This window comes from Myotis nattereri (assembly GCF_964212035.1).
Source record: "Myotis nattereri genome assembly, chromosome: 12".
In the NCBI taxonomy this organism is placed as follows: Eukaryota; Metazoa; Chordata; class Mammalia; order Chiroptera; family Vespertilionidae; genus Myotis; species Myotis nattereri.
Genome location: NC_138087.1, coordinates 65,206,535 through 65,225,121, shown reverse-complemented (window position 1 = coordinate 65,225,121; position 18,587 = coordinate 65,206,535). Strand labels below are relative to the sequence as shown.

At 38.3% G+C, this 18,587-nt stretch overlaps 1 protein-coding gene across 1 annotated transcript in view; it reads left to right on the top strand.

The window, feature by feature from the left end:
• Positions 1-18,587, top strand: part of ECPAS (Ecm29 proteasome adaptor and scaffold) — a 102,000-nt gene that overhangs the window by 68,210 nt on the left and 15,203 nt on the right. Inside the window, exons 26-41 of the mRNA XM_081103897.1 lie at positions 15-69; positions 743-857; positions 1,533-1,601; positions 2,843-2,960; positions 3,252-3,419; positions 6,004-6,083; positions 6,697-6,802; positions 8,069-8,116; positions 8,824-8,945; positions 10,430-10,580; positions 12,324-12,389; positions 13,576-13,665; positions 14,978-15,044; positions 15,592-15,683; positions 15,762-15,828; positions 17,938-18,129. Of these exons, the coding sequence (XP_080960023.1) occupies positions 15-69; positions 743-857; positions 1,533-1,601; positions 2,843-2,960; positions 3,252-3,419; positions 6,004-6,083; positions 6,697-6,802; positions 8,069-8,116; positions 8,824-8,945; positions 10,430-10,580; positions 12,324-12,389; positions 13,576-13,665; positions 14,978-15,044; positions 15,592-15,683; positions 15,762-15,828; positions 17,938-18,129 (1,606 nt within the window). The remainder of the gene's footprint in view (positions 1-14; positions 70-742; positions 858-1,532; positions 1,602-2,842; positions 2,961-3,251; positions 3,420-6,003; positions 6,084-6,696; positions 6,803-8,068; positions 8,117-8,823; positions 8,946-10,429; positions 10,581-12,323; positions 12,390-13,575; positions 13,666-14,977; positions 15,045-15,591; positions 15,684-15,761; positions 15,829-17,937; positions 18,130-18,587) is intronic.

Below are 18,587 nucleotides of genomic sequence, written 5' to 3'. Positions count from 1 at the left end.
TTTTCTTCTTTCAGTCTCATCTTAAAGAAATTCAGAGCGCATTTGTGTCCGTTTTGTCAGAAAATGATGGTAGGTTATTGGTAAATATTTGATTTCCAAACATCATTAAACTTATATTTCAAATTTTGAAAAAAAATCTATTAGTGAAATAGGGGTACAGGAAACTTGATTCTTATTTACTTATTTTCTAATTAAATCATGTTCTTCAGTTTTGCATTTAAAAATGGAGCTGATGCCGTCTTTAACATTAGCCCTTCTACTAAATAATAGCTTTCTTCTACTTCTGATTCCTTTCCTCTTTATGATCTAGGCCAGGAGAGAGCGAATGTATATGTGATGGGCATTTAAATAGTAGCTTCACTTTATAACTTGTTTTAAACATATGGTCTTGTGTTGACTTTTGATTAAAAACAATTGGATGTGGGAATACTGGAATTCCGCGAGGTGTCAGCCTCTCACGTGTGTGACTTGGGTCCATTGATCCTCTGAGGCCCAGCAGTCTTGACTTGGTTTGTGGGTTGGATTTACTGTGAATGTAGTCCTCAGTACAGGGACTTTTTGGGGCCATGTCCACTGAGGTGGTTTAGTACATGTTTAATAAAATAGGCAGATTGATTCTAGTCTCATATCTTTACTTTGATATCCCTTTGGATTAATGCTACAAGTTTTTAAAAATTTCAACTTAATGGCCAGTAGACAAATTTTTCTTAAAGTAATAATATTTTGTCTGATTTTTGTGTAGAACTTAGCCAAGATGTTGCTTCAAAAGGCCTTGGGTTGGTGTATGAACTGGGCAATGAACAAGATCAACAGGAATTGGTTTCTACACTCGTAGAAACACTTATGACTGGCAAAAGGTACAGTGAACTTGAAAATTTCAGGTTTGAACGCATAAGACAAGTTTTGCACATACTAAGAACATGCTTGGAAGAAGGAAAATTCAACTTTTTATATTTCTGTTTGTTAAGTCTTTTCTAAATGGAAAGTCAGTGATTGCTATGCTGTGGATAGCAGCTTAATTAGTGTCTAGAAAGTAAACTAAACTACTATTTGGAAACATGCCAGTAGGTCAGATTTTGAAAACTGAATGATCTCAGGATAGTTAAAGCATTGGGTTACAAAAACACTATAATTACTGTTGGCTAAATGAAAACGATGACATGGCAAGGATGCTTGCACATCACTCAGAGTCTGATCTGTGAAGAGTATGAGAGAGGATATCCTTCTCGTAATTTAATTGGTTGCTGCTTTATATTTTTTCCTTGTAGGAAGGGTAGTTTTTAATATAAGACAGCATTTAATTCAGTGTATGTATATGGGATGCTCTTTTATATTGGAGTCTATTTATTTATTCTAGACTTCACTTTATAAAACTCTCAGGCTGATGGAAAGGAATAGTTGACTGTTACATCTTGTACTTGGTAGCTACTTGACGGAATTTTATCAGTTTGGGAATAAAATGTATCACTTAGTTGAATGCTGGTATGAAAAATTTGAGTCTAATATAAATTTTTAATGTTGTTTTGGTTTAGAATTAAACATGAAGTTTCTGGAGAGACAGTGGTATTTCAAGGGGGAGGTCTTGGCAAAACACCTGATGGGTAAGTGTGTCCAATCCATGGATCAGTTCTGTAGACATCTTCAGTTTGGTAAATAGAGCACTCATGAAATTTATTTCCACCCTCCTAGACAATGTGTGTTAGTGGAAGGAGAAAACTTCTATGGAGAAAAACCTAATGTTGTAGGTTGGGTTTCCTGGGAAACCGCCTCTGAGATGGAGATTTGTATGCTGGAGGTTTACTGAAGAACGTCTGGGGCCATCACCCGGGGAGCGGGGCGTGGGGGGGAGCGTGAGGAAGCAGGGTAGGGCCGGCACTGAAGCAGATATGACCTCGCCAGGAGCTCTGGCGCTGGCCTTGGGGGGCCCTTTAGACTTTTCCTGCTTTGAGGATCCAGGCTTTACAACCCTTCATTCAGCCTGACCTTGAATTGAAGGAGGTTCTGTCAGCTCCCAGCCAGTGAATCCTGCAGGGGGAGGAAACTCTGGCTGCATAGTTGGGGATCCACTGCACTTGGTTTGGGAGGTTGGGGGGTGGGACTGGGAGAATTTGACTTGGTCTGTGTCTTGAAGCTCACCAATTTAGCATTTCAAATAATTCCTAGAGCCCTCCCTCTTTTATCTTATATTATTCCATTGTGGCTACACTGTTGCTTTTACTCTAAAAATGCTCAGGGAAAATTGCAGATTTGGCTGTGTGCTGCCTGCAGCATTAGAAAGCAGCATTGGCTCTTGCTGAGGTGCTCCCTTAGCTCATTGCTTTCAGTGGAGAGTTGTTCCCATTTACTTACTCTCCCTGGTTATTAAAAAGTACTTGCTTTTCACAAAGTAACTAACCCAAGTGATCAGGTATTTGAGCAAATATTATTTGTTCAGAGGAAAATGAACAGGAATCAAGATGTTATTACCAAGCTGTGTGCTCTAGCTGGAAAAGTCTTTGGGAAGACGAAAGTTATCTTCAAGTCAGTCTCATGATGGTGAGAGAGATTCATGCACAATATAGTGAAGGGTCACCGAGCTGCCTCCCAAAGTGGTGAGAGCTTTACCTCCATGTGAGTTGCAGGGGTGCTGAGGTCATTTAACAGGCATTGGCGATATTGGATTAGGTGACTCTTTATATTCTCTTCCATCTGGTTCTCTGCCCTCTGCAGTGATGAGGTAATGCAATATTGGAAATTTAGTAAAAACATAATTTTAAGATGTCCTAGTAATATTGGTAATGTAATTTTCATTAGGTCAGAGATAGAGCAATACATTATTATATACTTTCTGTTTGTTTTCAAGACAGGGCCTTTCTACTTACAAGGAGCTTTGTTCTCTGGCCAGTGATCTTAGTCAGCCAGACCTGGTGTATAAATTTATGAATTTGGCAAACCATCATGCAATGTGGAACTCAAGGAAGGTAAGTTACGATCACTGGACAGTTTATTTTTTTCCCCCTGCAATGCCAAATCTGTTAAATTGGTGGGCAGTGACAATTGATATGCAGTATGTTTTATGAAAGTCTGTGACTAGAGAGAGCCAGACCACCACATGGCTGCTGTTATTGATTGGTAAAGCTGGGACACCCAATAAAATCAGGCTCAATTCAGGGGCAAGTTTGGGAGGGAGAATTTTGTGATCTTCATATATTGAATATGTTAATATTTTACTGCAGCAGATGTATCTGATCCACTTTATCGTATCTTTTCAGGGTGCTGCTTTTGGTTTTAATGTAATTGCTACCAAAGCTGGAGAACAGCTGGCTCCTTTTCTGCCTCAGCTAGTTCCTCGTCTCTATCGTTACCAGTTTGATCCCAACCTTGGCATCAGACAGGCCATGACAAGTATTTGGAATGCATTGGTCACTGACAAAACAACAGTAAGTATCTCTGACTTCTTGTCTAAGATTAAGTACAGGATTTGAACCCAGTGCCCATCTTCCTTTCTTACTTTTTATACTTATTTATTTAAACAAATACAAATTTTTTTTATTTCTTGTTTGCTTTCTTCTTTCAAAGTATCGAATATACTCATGACAACATTTATTTAAGTTGCAAAAATGGAAATAATCTAAATGTCCACTGGGTGGCCGGGTAAAAAAATGATGGTATATTCATACAAGTGGAATACTACATATCCATAGGTTCTGTTGATGCAATGGAGAACAGGCCATGGTTCCCACATTCAGGGAGTTGACTTAGTTGAGGAGATAGACAAGGAAGCAGACCACTGTGTGTGGTCTTTCTCTCTCAGTTTTCTGTCATCTGGCTGCTTCTCATATTCTGTTCCACTCCTAGATATTAGGACTTCTCCACTCCAGGCTTGCCTCTGAGTACCTTTTACTCTCTCAGCTTTATCATTCTAGATGAGCTCATCACTTCAAGGGCATTTATTGTGATGATTCCCAATCTTAATATTTTTGGCCCAGACAAGACTTGTGCTCCTGACTTGCATATCTTATTGCTGCTTGACATCTTAAGTTGGGTGTTATTTCACAATACCTTAGACATAGCATGTCTAGAATAGGGCTTGGAGAAAAACAGTGTTCTGCCCTGGCTGGTGTGGCTTAGTTGGGAAAGGTTGCCGGTTCGATTTCCTGTCAGGGCACATACCCAGGTTTCAGGTTTGATCCCTGGTCAGGATGCTAATGGGAGGCAACCAGTCGATTTTTTTCTTTCTCTCTCCCTCTCCCTTCCTCTCTTTATAAAAATCAATAAAAATATATTTTAAAACAACCTTCCCTATCTGTTCTCAGTGTTCATCCATTTACCCAAGCCAGCAAACTTGCTGTCATCCTTAATTTTGTCTGTCTTACCCCCATCCCTATTTGAATCCACTGGCACATTCTGTTGATTCTGCTTCTAGAGTGTTCCTTGAATCCATTCTCTTCCTTTCTTTAGTTTTTCCTTGTGAACAGGTTGTCATCTTTCTCTTTGCCTTCCTTCATTTAATTATCATTAGTAAAAGTGATTTTTTAAAAAATGGAAACTGGTTTGTGCCGTTTTGGGTTAAAATCCTTTAGTGACTTCATAGTTCATTTTAAATAAATTCCATGATCCTTATTACAGTCCCTGCACATGATGTGGCCCTTTCCTCTCCCTTCAGTCTGATAATAGGTTGAGTGTGTTTCTTTTCATGGTGGTAGGTACTTAGGGGTCAGCTCGAAGGATTGATGAGTTTCATTTGCTCTATGAGATTATTTGGTACCATTGGGCAGTCAAGATCTAATAGGCCAGTTGGCTTTATAGATCTGAGTTCAGGGCATGAGGCCTAAGCTCTGAGTGAGTATCATCTTTGTATGAGTGAAAGTGAAGCCACAAGTGTGGATGAGATCCCTGTGGAGAATGTTTAGAGAAGTGGACATTGAAAGATATCCTGTTGCTAAATCTTAGGTGAGCTATTTACTTCTCTTGGTTTTCTTACATATAAGTGAGGTTAAAAAAACCTCTACAAGAGTGGAGGTGGAGAAGCTGTAAGTTTTGAGGTTCTCTGGATCAGCACAGAATCAGTCTGGCATCAGTTTGTATTACCAAATTGATGTGTATATCAAAACAAAACAGGCTTAAGAGATTAAATTCATCTTTGATTCTGAGTATTTATAGCACTTCTTTCTGTGCTAGACTCTGTGCAAAGTACCAGGGACGCAAAGACAACTGAGACACTGCCCCTGCCCTCAGGGTCTCAGTGTGATGGAGCAGCACAGCTGGGAGGACTGATCTGTGCGTGAGAAGGTACTGTGGGGACAGAGGTAGAGTAGGCCAGTCTTCTCTGTGAAGGTGTTGCCTGATTTGAATCTTGAAGGACAAGTGTGAGTTAGTTAAGCAAGTAGGGGATGGAAGGTAGAGTAGTATGTGCCAAGAACTGGAGGTGAGATGGAATATGAGACGTTTGGCATTAGATGGGTCACAGAGGGTTTTATATTTATGTCCAGGTGATTGGACTTTATTCTCATGCACTAAGGAAATAAGAGGATCAAGTTTGCATTTTAAAATGCTCAGTCCAACAGCTTTTAGTAACTGAAGTGGGGAAAGAATTGTAGGCTAAGAGGCCTAGAGACATACTTACTAGGCTGTTACATACAGAAACATGGTCAGGCCTGGCAGGTCTGGTTCAGTAGTTGAGCATCGACCTATGAATCTGGAGGTCATGGTTCCATTTCTAGTCAGCGTACATACCTGGGTTGCGGGCTTAATCTCCAGTAGCGGGGTGCAGGAGGCAGCTGATCCATTATTCTCTCTCATCATTGATGTTTCTCTCTCTCTCTCTCTCTCTCTCTCTCTCTCTCTCTCCCCCCCCCCTCTCCCTCTCTCCCTCTCTCCCTCTCTCCCTCTCTCTCGCCCTCGCCCTCTCTGAAATAAAAAATATATATTTTAAAAAAAACCCCATGGTCAGGTGGTTAGAGATGAATAATTTGATTATTGATAGAATTCACATTTTTTATTTTATCCTTTTGCTTTCCCTAGGTGGATAAGTACTTGAAGGAAATTCTTCAAGATTTGATAAAGAACCTTACCAGCAGTATGTGGCGAGTTCGAGAATCCAGGTACAATTTTTGGAAATAACAAGACTAGTTAAATGCAACTGAATTTTTCTCTTGACATTTTTAAGTTTTATACTTTGGGCCAAAGGAGTAAATTAAAGCTTCTTTAAAAATATATTTCTGGTTGGGTTAGGCAGTTATTGATATTTAACTATTTAACTCTGGTCAGTGGTTTTCTTAAGATGTCTTAGTTTTTATAAGTATGAAATTAAAGAAGTAGTAGATCATTTGTTAAATTGGTAGACATCAAGATATATTTATATACTCTCATGACTTTGTTAGGGGAGGTTTTATGTACACATGTTAATTTATATTTATTAAGTGCCTGCTATATGCTTGGCAGAGTGCTAAGTACACTGGTAAGTAAAAAATGATGTATCATCTCGAAGAAATTGTATTATAGTTGTGGGAAACAGACATTGGATGACTGTAAATGCCATATGTCTGTGGTATATTTGAGTCACCAAAGAGAAACTGGTCATTGCTGTCTTGAGGTGGGGTAGAGTAAGGACTAGAAATACAGGCAGAATGCATATTCTTTTTTGATACGAATGTTTCAGAGTAAAATTTTGAGCTTTCTTGATCATGTATTTGAAACCAAATTGTTTATTTTCAGCTGTTTAGCTCTGAATGACTTACTGAGAGGAAGACCCCTAGATGACATCATTGATAAACTTCCAGAAATTTGGGAAACTCTTTTTAGAGTACAAGATGACATAAAGGTAAAATCTGCCTTTATTTATAGATAGCTTAAACTGAAATTATTAAAATATGTATAATTATATATTTAAAAATTCAATATCCAGACTATTTTTTTTTTAATATATTTTATTGGTTTTTTACAGAGAGGAATGGAGAGAGATAGAGAGTTAGAAACATCGATGAGAGAGAAACATCGATCAGCTGCCTCCTGCACATCTCCCACCGGGGATGTGCCCGCAACCCAGGTACATGCCCTTGACCGGAATCGAACCTGGGACCTTTCAGTCCGCAGGCTGACGCTCTATCCACTGAGCCAAACCGGTTTCGGCCAGACTATTTTTAAAGACTGCAAGTTCTTCCCATATTTCCTGGGAAATCTAAATTTTAGATATTTTGATATTTTACCATTAAAATTAGGCATTTCAGCCTGGCTTGTGTGGCTCAGTAGTGGAGCATCGACCCATGACCCAGATATAAACTGAATTGACTTTTTAAAAAAGATGGCCATTGCTTGAGCTTCTTTTAATAGAGATCTCATGATGCTATTGATTAGGGACAAATAAGAGTTTAGAAGTGATCCAGAATAACTCTACTTTGATAAGTTTCATAAATTGGATCAGCCATTCCCAAATGGCATGACCAGTTCCTCTGCATTTTTCCTGGGAAATCTAAATGTTAGATATTTTGATATTTTACCATTAAAATTAGGCATTTCAGCCTGACTTGTGTGGCTCAGTAGTGGAGCATCGACCCATGACCCAGGAGGTCACTGTTCAAATCCTGGTCACATGCCTGGGTTGTGGGCTCAATCCCCAGTAGAGGGCATGCAGGAGGTAGCCGATCAGTGATCCTCTTTCATCATTGATGTTTAATTCTTCTCCTCCTCTCCCTTTCTTTCTTTTAAATCAATAAAAACATGTTTATTTTTAAAAAAGGCATTTCAGTTTTGCCTTTCTTTCTGTCTATTCATTAGAGATATTTTAAAAGTTTTTTAGAATCCTCATAGAGATCTTTAAGTTTGTTTTTATAATATATTTAGTTTCTAAACTGTTATATTTAATAGCCATATTGTTGTAAGGTCAAAATAGATCATACCTAATTTTTTAAAAAAAGTATATATGGCATGGAAATATGTTTCTTGATGGGCAAAGAGCCTAAAGAGGCACTGTTCTTTGCCTAGAATTGAAGTAGGACTTTTCACACTAACCTGTGTAGACCTAGAGGCAGTTATTATGCATTGTGGAAGGAAACTAACTTTTATGATGCCAAACTTTTCTCTTTTTTAGGAATCTGTACGAAAAGCAGCAGAACTAGCTCTGAAAACCCTGAGCAAGGTAAGAATTCTTATCTTATATGGGGGGATGAAATGGGGCAGGGTTCTAGTGACTTAGCAGAACCATAATAATGACTTATTTTTTATCAGATAAAATGACATTTAATTGCAGTGCAATTGGTATCATGTTATAGTTCACTGTTCTTACAATGAATGTGAAGCTGGGTGCTATTACACTAGAACACCTATTAGTATATCTCGCTGGTCTTTTTAAATGGTGACCTTTTTTTGGTCTTTATATAAAGTCTGACTTTTATTTGACCGTGAAGAGCATGTTACTCATTTAGATTAAGCAACATCTGTCTTTTCTCTTTACTATTGCTGTGTTTATATGTTAATCTGCCTTTCATTTTTATGAGGTTGGCAAGCTCTTTGAAACTAGTTTCCCACTTGAACTTGATTTTATGGTATATCAGAGATTAATACATTCTGGGTCATGTTGTTAAATATTTTCTTAGAAATTTTCTCATTTTATCTTTAGTGGTTTCCTATTTCACAAATTGGAAGGCCAAAGCTTAGAAAATAAAGTACATTACCAAATTTTCCATTTAGTTATTGCAGACATAGGACTCAATCCCAGTTCTCCTTCTTTTTCTTTCTGTAGTGTCATAGACAGTGGATTCACTCATCCTTTTCTATGGATGTGGGAAGTAGGAAGTGTTGGGTGAGAGGTCAGTTTCACTAATTTCCATACTCTTTGTGTGTGAGGTTTGTGTGAAAATGTGTGACCCTGCCAAAGGAGCAGCTGGCCAGAGAACCATCGCTGCCCTTCTGCCTTGCCTTCTGGACAAAGGAATGATGAGTCCTGTGACAGAAGTTCGAGCCCTCAGGTGTGAATCAGTTGATGAAATGAATATACTGGATTTACTTAGTTCTGTGAATGTTTCGATTTGAAAGTGTGGAAAATGAGATGAGGAAAACCCAAGGTAACCCAAGAAAGAGCATTTATTAAAAAGCCTAGAATATATTTGCAAAAACATTCTCTTGGGAACCTTGCTTTTGACCAGCATTTTGCCATTTGGCCTCACCCTTGAGAAGAGTGTTTTTAAAAAATTTTCATTGGCCTCTGTGCCCAGCAAGCACATTTTCCTGTTAGGCCATGAGTCCTTGGGAGCTTGCTTGCTGGTTGTACCATCTAGTAATATTGCAGAGCTTACTAGTTTTAAAATAAACTTTACCACTTACAGTAATTAAATATTAAAAGAATACACTCACTCACATTTAGATACATATGGCCATTTTAAGTTGAAATTAACAGAATGATTCTAGTTTGTATTTTTTGGTTTATTTTTAAACTAGAGTACTATTTAGGAACTTTATTCCATTTTTATTTCACTCTTAAAATTGGACCAAATTGATAGTACCGGCAGTATTTCATAGTTGATGAGGCAAAGTTCTTTTAGGAGTGATAAAATTAGGATGTCATCATTTTGCTGTCCTCGGTGAAATAATCTAGGTATTGATTTTTTGTGGCTTCCAAATCCACTGGTAAAAGGCTGATGGGGAACTTTATAATGGATGGTTCAGTCTAACCAAACTGGAATTCACCATCACTCTTAACAGCACAAACAAGGAGCAGACATGTGCCTGTGATGTGCTGGGACAGGACACGTAAACAACACCTATGAAAGATTCTGTTTTTAAAAAATTGAACCTGAACTTGATTGAGCCTGCAGATCTACGTAAGAGACAGAGGAACATGTTAAGTGACACCATTAGGATATAGTCAATGCGGACAAATAAATTATTTAGAAACAGAGAAGGGAAGTCACTATTAAAAAGATTCAAGAACTGTAGCAAATTGCCACGTGTGGATGGGCCCTGGGTTCGATTTCAACAAACTTAAACACAGTTGTGAAACAGGGGAGTTTGGATATTAGGTGATATGAAAAAAATTATTAATATTTTTGAGTGTGAATTGCTGTTTTGATTAAGATTAAAGTGTCCTTGCCTGTTTGTGATACATACTGAAGTTTAGTTAGAGAATATGCTTCAAAATAATACAGTGGCAGGGGAAAGAGTATGTCTGTGTGTATTATGGTAGAGGTGTAAATGAAGTAAAGTTGGCCAAAGATTGCCAATTGTTGATCTGGGTGGAGAATACATAGAATTTAACTTACAATTTTCTCTACTTTCATATATGTGTGAAAATATGTATAATATAAAGTAAAAGCAAAAAATAGTGTAAGACCAGGATCTATAACCAACTGAGTATATTCTTAAATGCAATGCACTGCAAAACATCCCCATGATTAGATTTGTAGGGCTTATTATTAGTATTGTTAAAAGGACTGTGTTTTCTGTGTGTCTGTAGCATTAACACTCTTGTGAAGATCAGCAAAAGTGCAGGAGCCATGTTGAAACCACATGCACCAAAACTCATCCCAGCTCTGCTAGAATCCTTAAGTGTATTGGAACCCCAGGTTCTCAATTATTTGAGTCTCCGGGCTACAGACCAAGAAAAGGTGAGTTGACAACACAGGTGTTTAGGTAAGTGTCGTGAAAGAGGAGCCCTGTGAAGGTCTGGGGCCCACCTGAACAGTCCTTCCATTGTCCTTAGACAAACTGCATGCCTTGAATGGTACTTTCACCACTCTTGATACAGCTCAGTCACTGTAACCACAGGGATGCCCTTTTTCAGGGTGGGTAGGGAAAGGGCTCATATGCTGTTCTGTGAGTCAGATGAAAATGACACTTCCATCCAAAAAATGCATTAACATTTATTTAACACAGTTTTTGTCCATTTTTTTTATTTTTTTAGGGGTTGGGTCTATACTCTCAGAATCCTTTTATGGGTCACTCACTCCTACCCTACAAGTAAAGAGAATTTGTATCTAGACTTTGGCATAGTCTAAAATTACTCTGCTTTTTAGATATACTGAGATTTTAAAAAATTAGAGTTTCTAAATATTACAGATGAAACATATTTATTATGAAAAATGAAAACTATACAAAGAATATAAAGTAATTCCCGGGAGTCTTCTTTCCCCTACGAGCACAGTATTATTTCCTGAGGAGTACCCACTGTTGACAGTTTCCTGTGTCTTAAAATTCTTTTGTAGTCATAGGCTATAAAACCAAACATACTAATCTTAAAATAGAATCAGACTGTGAATGTTGTTCTGCAGCTTGCTTTTTGTAATTAACAAGATACCATGTTTGTAGATATCAATCTATTAACATTCTTTTTAATTCATGCCTAGTATTCCACAATGAGACGATTTTGAATTTTTGTAGGAGAGATTTTGTGGCATCAAACATTATGAATGTTCTATTTCCTCCATATCTTAAAGCCAACATTGAATGATATCAGTCTGATAAGCAAGGATCATTGTTCTAATTTACACTTTCTGATTATTAGTGTTGTCCATTTTCTTTTCATACTATATTAGCTATTTTTTATTTTTTCTATGAATTGTGTGTTTCTATTCCATGCCTGTTTTTGTACTTGACTTACTTATGTTTTTCCATTTGTCTTTATTTATTAGGACAGAGTGCCATGTAGATTGTAAATGTTTTTTCTCAGTTGACTATTTGATTTTTAACTTGCCTATGCTATGTAATAACTTACTGTCTTTTCCCTGGATCTCTAATATTGTTGTTTCTTCTCCATTCTTTTAGCAGTAGTCTTGCCCCTTCCCAACCTTATAGGTGTTGAGAATTAGGAAATATAAATTCTATTCCAGACTTTTCAGCTTTGGGCAAGTCACTGCCTTATTTTTCTTATTTATTATGTCCAGATAGTGTTAACCTCTCCTACAGCATAGCTATTAGACTAAAATGCCACTGTAAATGAGAAGGCCCTTTACAAAGTTCAAGCAATAAATGTATGAATTTTCTTGTTGCTTAGACACATTTTTTAAAAACCTTAGGTGGAAATTTACTTAGTCTATTCCTTTACTTAGTGGATGGAGAACCTGAGGCTCAAGTAGGCTGGATGACTTGCTCAGAGCCTTACATGTTAATTTCTGAGGGCTGTTAATTTCTAAATATTGTCTGAATTTCTCACCTGTAGTGAGATGCTGCCTCTACAGGTAAATGGTTGAATGTAGGTCAAAAGGAATTAGAATTGGACTTATGTTTGACTTTGTTATATATATTATCTTTCAAAAGAGTCTTCAATTTGGCATAAAGCCCTTTTATGGGAGTGTGTGGAGGTTCTTCTTTGTTAAGTGAATGTGCTGAGTGACTTCAGTTTCTGTTCTCAGGCTGCGATGGATAGTGCTCGACTCAGTGCTGCCAAATCCTCTCCCATGATGGAAACAATCAACATGGTCAGTGCCTAATGTAATGAGAGAGTTTAAGTGTGTTTGCTTACCTTAGAGTGTAATTGTTCAAAGTTTCTAGGTTACATTAAATGAAATAGAAATTTAAGGGAGAGTCAAACAGCTATTGTGACTTCAGTTTTTTCTTAGTATAGTTCTTTCTTCTTTTGTATTACTAAATGGAATAAATGATTTTTCAAATACTAGAATCCATTAGTCCAGAGTTGTATTATACGAGAACAATATTATTAAAATATTTCTGTGTAGATCTAGGTATCCTTTGGCCTACTTAGCAAGATTCAGATTTTTGTTGCTACCTGAGCATTGTCTTTGGGAAGACCTGGGGCGGTGTAGGTGGGACATATTCAGTGAAGCAGGCAGCATAAAGGCAGGGGAAGAGACCTGAGCAGTATTGATCGTTTTTTTTTAGTCATAGGAAGGGATTTGCAAAAAAGAACTGCTTAGCACCGAAGTTCTAAGTTCCTGGATTCTTAGATTAGGAGTCGCTAAAGTCACTAAAGCTGTCTCTGTTGTGCATACCCTGGAGTGGTTAACCCAGAGCTCATGAGCGACTGGAAATTATTTTGCTAAGCAGATCACAAGCCTGGACAGAAGGAGATATTTTTTACAGTTTACTGAGAGACTGGCCAAAGTTTGGTCTAAGGATGTTACTTCTTAATTGGATTATTGGGAGAAAAAGAAAACTTAAATAGGAATAGTTAGCAAACACCTTATAGATGTGCTCTTTAATAACAGAATATACTTCATTGCATTGTAAAAAATATAGTGAAGCAAATCTGCTAAGAAATCAACTTTAATAAGATGGATTGGTAGGGCAGACCCACTGAAGACCAGTTTTAATGTAGGTCCTGATACTAAACATGGCTGACAGAGGAAGTAGGTCCAGCAAGGTCCTTTTTTGTTGGATAATCATTATTAATTTTCTCCTTTAGAAAGTCAGTGTTTTTCATTATTTCTGTTTTGTTTATAATGCTGAACCACCGATGAATGGTTTTTGTTTACAGTACAATGATGGTTTTTACATTGAAATTGGAGCAAAATCAAACTAGCGATTTTTCAACTTTATGTCAAATTTAGTGGGTACATATTTGATTGACATGGGCAGTTTTTAATTGAAGGTGTGGTATGGGCTTTATTGTCTAAGGTTAACTTTATATTTATTCTTTTCCAAAAGTGCCTGCAATATCTTGATGTGTCGGTGCTGGGTGAGCTAGTTCCTAGATTATGTGAACTGATCAGAAGTGGTGTAGGTCTTGGAACTAAGGTACGTAAGTGTATTTTTCACAAGAGTAATTCTCATTTGTTTAGGCCACAAAAATATAATAGCCACATGTTGAAATTCATTTTTTTTTTATAAAACCCAATATTCTAGGTTAGCCAGTTTGTTTTTATGGTTGCATTAATAAATTAAGACATGTAACTAATTTAGGAAATGGCATGTGACTTAATATTGTCCTTTTTAGTGGAGTCATTTCTGTCCCCTAGGTGCTGTGTACATGCCCTCTGAGTTCTCATTCATTATCACTTATTAATGGGAATGCTCATCCATTAATAAGTTATCAGGTGTGGTTGTTTTTAGGTGGGGATTAGCATTTTCACAGCACTCAGCAGGTGTTTGGATAGGAAAATGTCTTTCCAAGATTTTTCAAAGATCAGACCCTACCCCCACACTCTAAAAACAAGCAAGTCACATTTTTTTTTCCTCCTGACAAAATTATCACTTGTTTGCCTTTTAAAACTTGAGCATTTATAGATCAGGGGCAAGTTAAAATTTGTCCTAAGCTTACCACCCAGAGATCATTGCTGTTAATATTTCCAAGTGTTTCCTTCCAGCTGCTTATTCTTGCATGTGTCTTCCACAGTGTCCTCTTTAATGGTCATCTGATATTCTGCTGTGTGGCTGTCACATCATTTCTTTCTTTCTTTATTTGTACATTTCTTTTAATCCATCAAGGAACATCTGATTTGTTTTCAGCTTTTTTGATATTAAACAAAGCATGTTATGAATGTCTTGGGACACATGTGAAGCTATTTCTTATGGTTAAATTTCTAGAACTGGAAATGTTAGAACAAGGTTGGACAAGATGACATATGTTGCCCTCCCAAAATATTGAATCAGTTTTCTTTCTTTTTTGGAAAAAAAAAAATTTTTTGTTATTGATTTTTAGAGAGAGAGGAAGGGAAAGGGGCAGAGAGAAAGAAACATCGATGAGAGAGAAACATCGATCGGCTACCTCCTGCACACCTCCTACGGGGATTGAGCTCGCAACCTGGGCATATGCCTTGACCGGGAATTGAACTGGCAACCTCCTGGTAGATGATGTTCAAACAACTGAGCCACACTGGCCAGGGCCAGTTGCAGTGTATGAGAGCACCCATTTTCCTCATGGAGGTGTTGAAAAAAAATCTCTGCATGGCTAATTTAAAATAAGAGTTTTCCTCTTTCCAGATTGATTCATGGAGGGGCTGTTAGACTTTGTATATTTTATTTTTAAATCTTCGAAACCCACCTAAAACAAAGGGTTTCAGAGCGCTGTGACCATCAAATTTAGACCTTTGCCTTTGTAACCCTGTAGGGAGGCTGTGCCAGTGTCATTGTGTCATTAACTACTCAGTGTCCCCAGGACCTAACACCTTACTCAGGTGAGTTTGTCAAAACTGTGCGTAGTGATATTTTTCTATGGTCATGTCTTGTGTGACAAGATTTAAAAAAAATAATTATTATTATCATTCCGACATGCTTGTGATCCTGTATACTTTTTCTCCCTCTTCCTTTATCTCTTTGTTTGCAGGAGTAAAGGATGATCAATTTTAGCAAGTTTTATAAGTGTTTGATTATTTCTCAGTGGTATAAGAAGGTGAAAGTATCTGTCATCCTGTAGAGTTTGTTTACTGTATAGCTCATTATACATCAGCAATTTTCTCGTTTTACATTGGCCCCTAGGCGGGCCTAATGAACTTTTTGTACCTAGCTTTCATTTTTTCAACTTCCTTCACAATATTTTAGACACAGATGAATTTTAAATTTTATATCAGGCAAATGGACATTACAAATATAATATACAAGGGCTCTAAACTACCCTGGAATAAATCAGGTATTAATTGCAGGGTTAAGTTTGTTTTGGTTCTGGGGACAGAGCAAACCATTTGGTCAACCAAGTGCCAGATTTTTCTCCTTTATTTCTGATAGGTAAACTTATGAGTGCTTTACTTAGTGGCCTGACAGATCGAAACAGTGTAATTCAGAAATCCTGTGCATTTGCTATGGGCCATTTAGTTCGGGTGAGTTGAATTTCTTACCTAGTTAAGTAATTATACTTAGATAATTATACAGAAATGACAGTATTGTTTCTTTTTCAGACCTCACGGGATAGCAGCACCGAGAAACTCCTGCAGAAGCTCAATAGCTGGTATATGGAGAAAGATGGTACCTTTTAAATATTTATATTATTTTAAATTCAGATGTTAACAACCTAATCTGATTTTATGTGCTTTGCTAAGAACATTTCTTTTTTTTTTTTTTAATTAAATCTTTATTGTTCAGATTATTACATTTGTTCCTCTTTTTTCCCCCCCATAACTCCCCTCCTCCCAGTTCCCGCCCCACCCTCCGCCCTCACTCCCCACCCACTGTCCTCATCCATAGGTGCACGATTTTTGTCCAGTCTCTTCCCGCATCTCCCACATCCCTTTCCCCCCCAAGAATAGTCAGTCCATTCCCTTTCTATGTCCCTGATTCTATTATAATCAACAGTTCATTCTGTTCATCGGATTATTTATTCACTTGATTCTTAGATTCACTTGTTGATAGATGCATATTTGTTGTTCATAATTTGTATCTTTACCTTTTTCTTCCTCTTCCTCTTCTTAAAGGATACCTTTCAGCATTTCATATAATCCTGGTTTGGTGGTGATGAACTCCTTTAGCTTTTCCTTATCTGTGAAGCTCTTTATCTGACCTTCAATTCTGAATGATAGCTTTGCTGGATAAAGTAATCTTGGTTGTAGGTTCTTGGTGTTCATCACTTTGAATATTTCTTGCCACTCCCTTCTGGCCTGCAAAGTTTCTGTTGAGAAATCAGCTGACAGTCGTATGGGTATTCCCTTGTAGGTAACTGAGTTTCTTTCTCTTGCTGTTTTTAAGATTCTCTCTTTATCTTTTGCTCTTGGCATTTTAATTATGATGTGTCTTGGTGTGGTCCTCTTTGGATTCCTTTTGTTTGGGGTTCTCCGCGCTTCTTGGACCTGTAAGTCCATTTCTTTCACCAGGTGAGGGAAGTTTTCTGTCATTATTTCTTCAAATAGGTTTTCAATATCTTGCTCTCTCTCATCTTCTGGCACCCCTATAATTCTGATGTTGGTACGCTTGAAACTGTCCCAGAGGCTCCTTACACTATCCTCGCATTTTTGGATTCTTTTTTCATTTTGCTTTTCCGGTTGGGTGTTTTTTGCTTCCTCGCATTTCAAATCATTGACTTGATTCTTGCGCTCCTCTGTTCTGCTGTCGGGAGTCTGTATAATATTCTTTATTTCAGTCAGTGTATGCTTAATTTCTAGTTGGTTCCCCAATATAACATCGAGGGTCTCATTAGTTTTCTTGTAGATCTCATTAAGTTTATCGGCGGCTTCTAAACAGTTCTTGAGAGACCTTAAAAGTGTGGTTCTGAACTCTATATCTTCCATTGACAATTTTGTCCTGTTTCTTTGTCTCCGCATTTTGTTATGCTTCCTTGGTGCACCCCCTAGTGGTCTTTGTTCGTGGTCTTATAGTTAAATTTTGATTGTTGTAGCTAATTCCAGGGAGGGTTTTACCTCCAGGCCAAGTGGCTATGAGAATCAGCTGTGTCTGCAGTGAGAGAACTTCTGTCCTCTAGGGAGGTGCTAATCTGACCTTTGCCTGAGGCTATCCGGCAAATGCCTCTGTGCAGGGCTTGGGCGGGGCGGGTCGCACAGGATCAACAGGGTGGGCTGGAGAGAGCAGTTATGGCCGCTCTCAGTCCTGTCCCCAGGGGCTCTGCCTCTCTGAGTCCCAGCACCCGCTGCAAAGCTCGGAGAGAAAGCTGCACTCGCTCTGACCGAAGCCAGGCAGTCCCGCTTCTCCCGTTTGAGTCTGGGTCCCTAAAGACTCGCCTGTATCTGGAGCTCAGAGTCTGCGACTCCCTCCCGATTGAAAACGCCAACCGCACCCTCCGCCGCCAGCCCGCTCCACGCACTCCGCACCTCAGAATTTGACTTCAGCACTGCGCCTCCTCTGAGTGTCCGTATGGGTTTCTCTTTCCTCCTAGTTGTAGGACTTCCACTCAGCCAGCGTTCCAGTGGTTCTGGGTGATGTCCCTCCGTCTTTTAGTTTCACTTTTGAAGTAGTTGTTCAAAGCAGCAAACTCCGGCGTTAACCTATGCCGCCATCTTGGTTCTCCTCTGCTAAGAACATTTCTAATTGATTTTACTGTGGTCCAGATTGAGCAATAGTCTATTTAGATTAGTTACCCTTAAAAACAGTATCATAAGGATTGTGTTTTTTTCTGCTTCTCTTCAGAACCCATCTACAAGACCTCTTGTGCTTTGACTATTCATGCTATTGGACGCTACAGCCCTGACGTATTGAAGAACCATGCCAAAGAAGTTCTGCCTTTGGCATTTCTAGGCATGCATGAGATTTCTGACGAGGAGAAATCAGAAAAGGAAGAATGTAACTTATGGACTGAAGTGTGGCAGGAGAATGTACCTGGTTAGTAAACAGTACCTATGAGTTAAACCTATTTCTTAAGAATCACAGCTGGAGTTTTTACTCATATTTTTCATCATAAACTCCTGTAGCTCCTTTCCCAGGACCCTAATAGCATGTGTCCCGTTTGCTTTTGAGCCTCTGTCCCAATTGCTGAGTTCTCAAGGTTGGCACTCAGAGCTCTTCTCTTTCCTCTCTCATTGCTGCCCCCGTGCAAGAGTAGGGATGCTGCCCCAGAAGAGTAGAGTTTTATTTACTTTAATTGAGAGTGAAGAGTGATTTTATGTTGCCTTAGAGCATTATTTAGAGTAGTGCTTCTCAAACTACCCTCCCCCTTTTTTTTTACCTGGACACATGCACATCAATGGAATGAGGACTATTGGCATGGTGCCCCTCATGTACATGCCCAAGTACACGAAGTCCTGCGGTTATAGAGATATAGCACAACACCACCTGCTTTC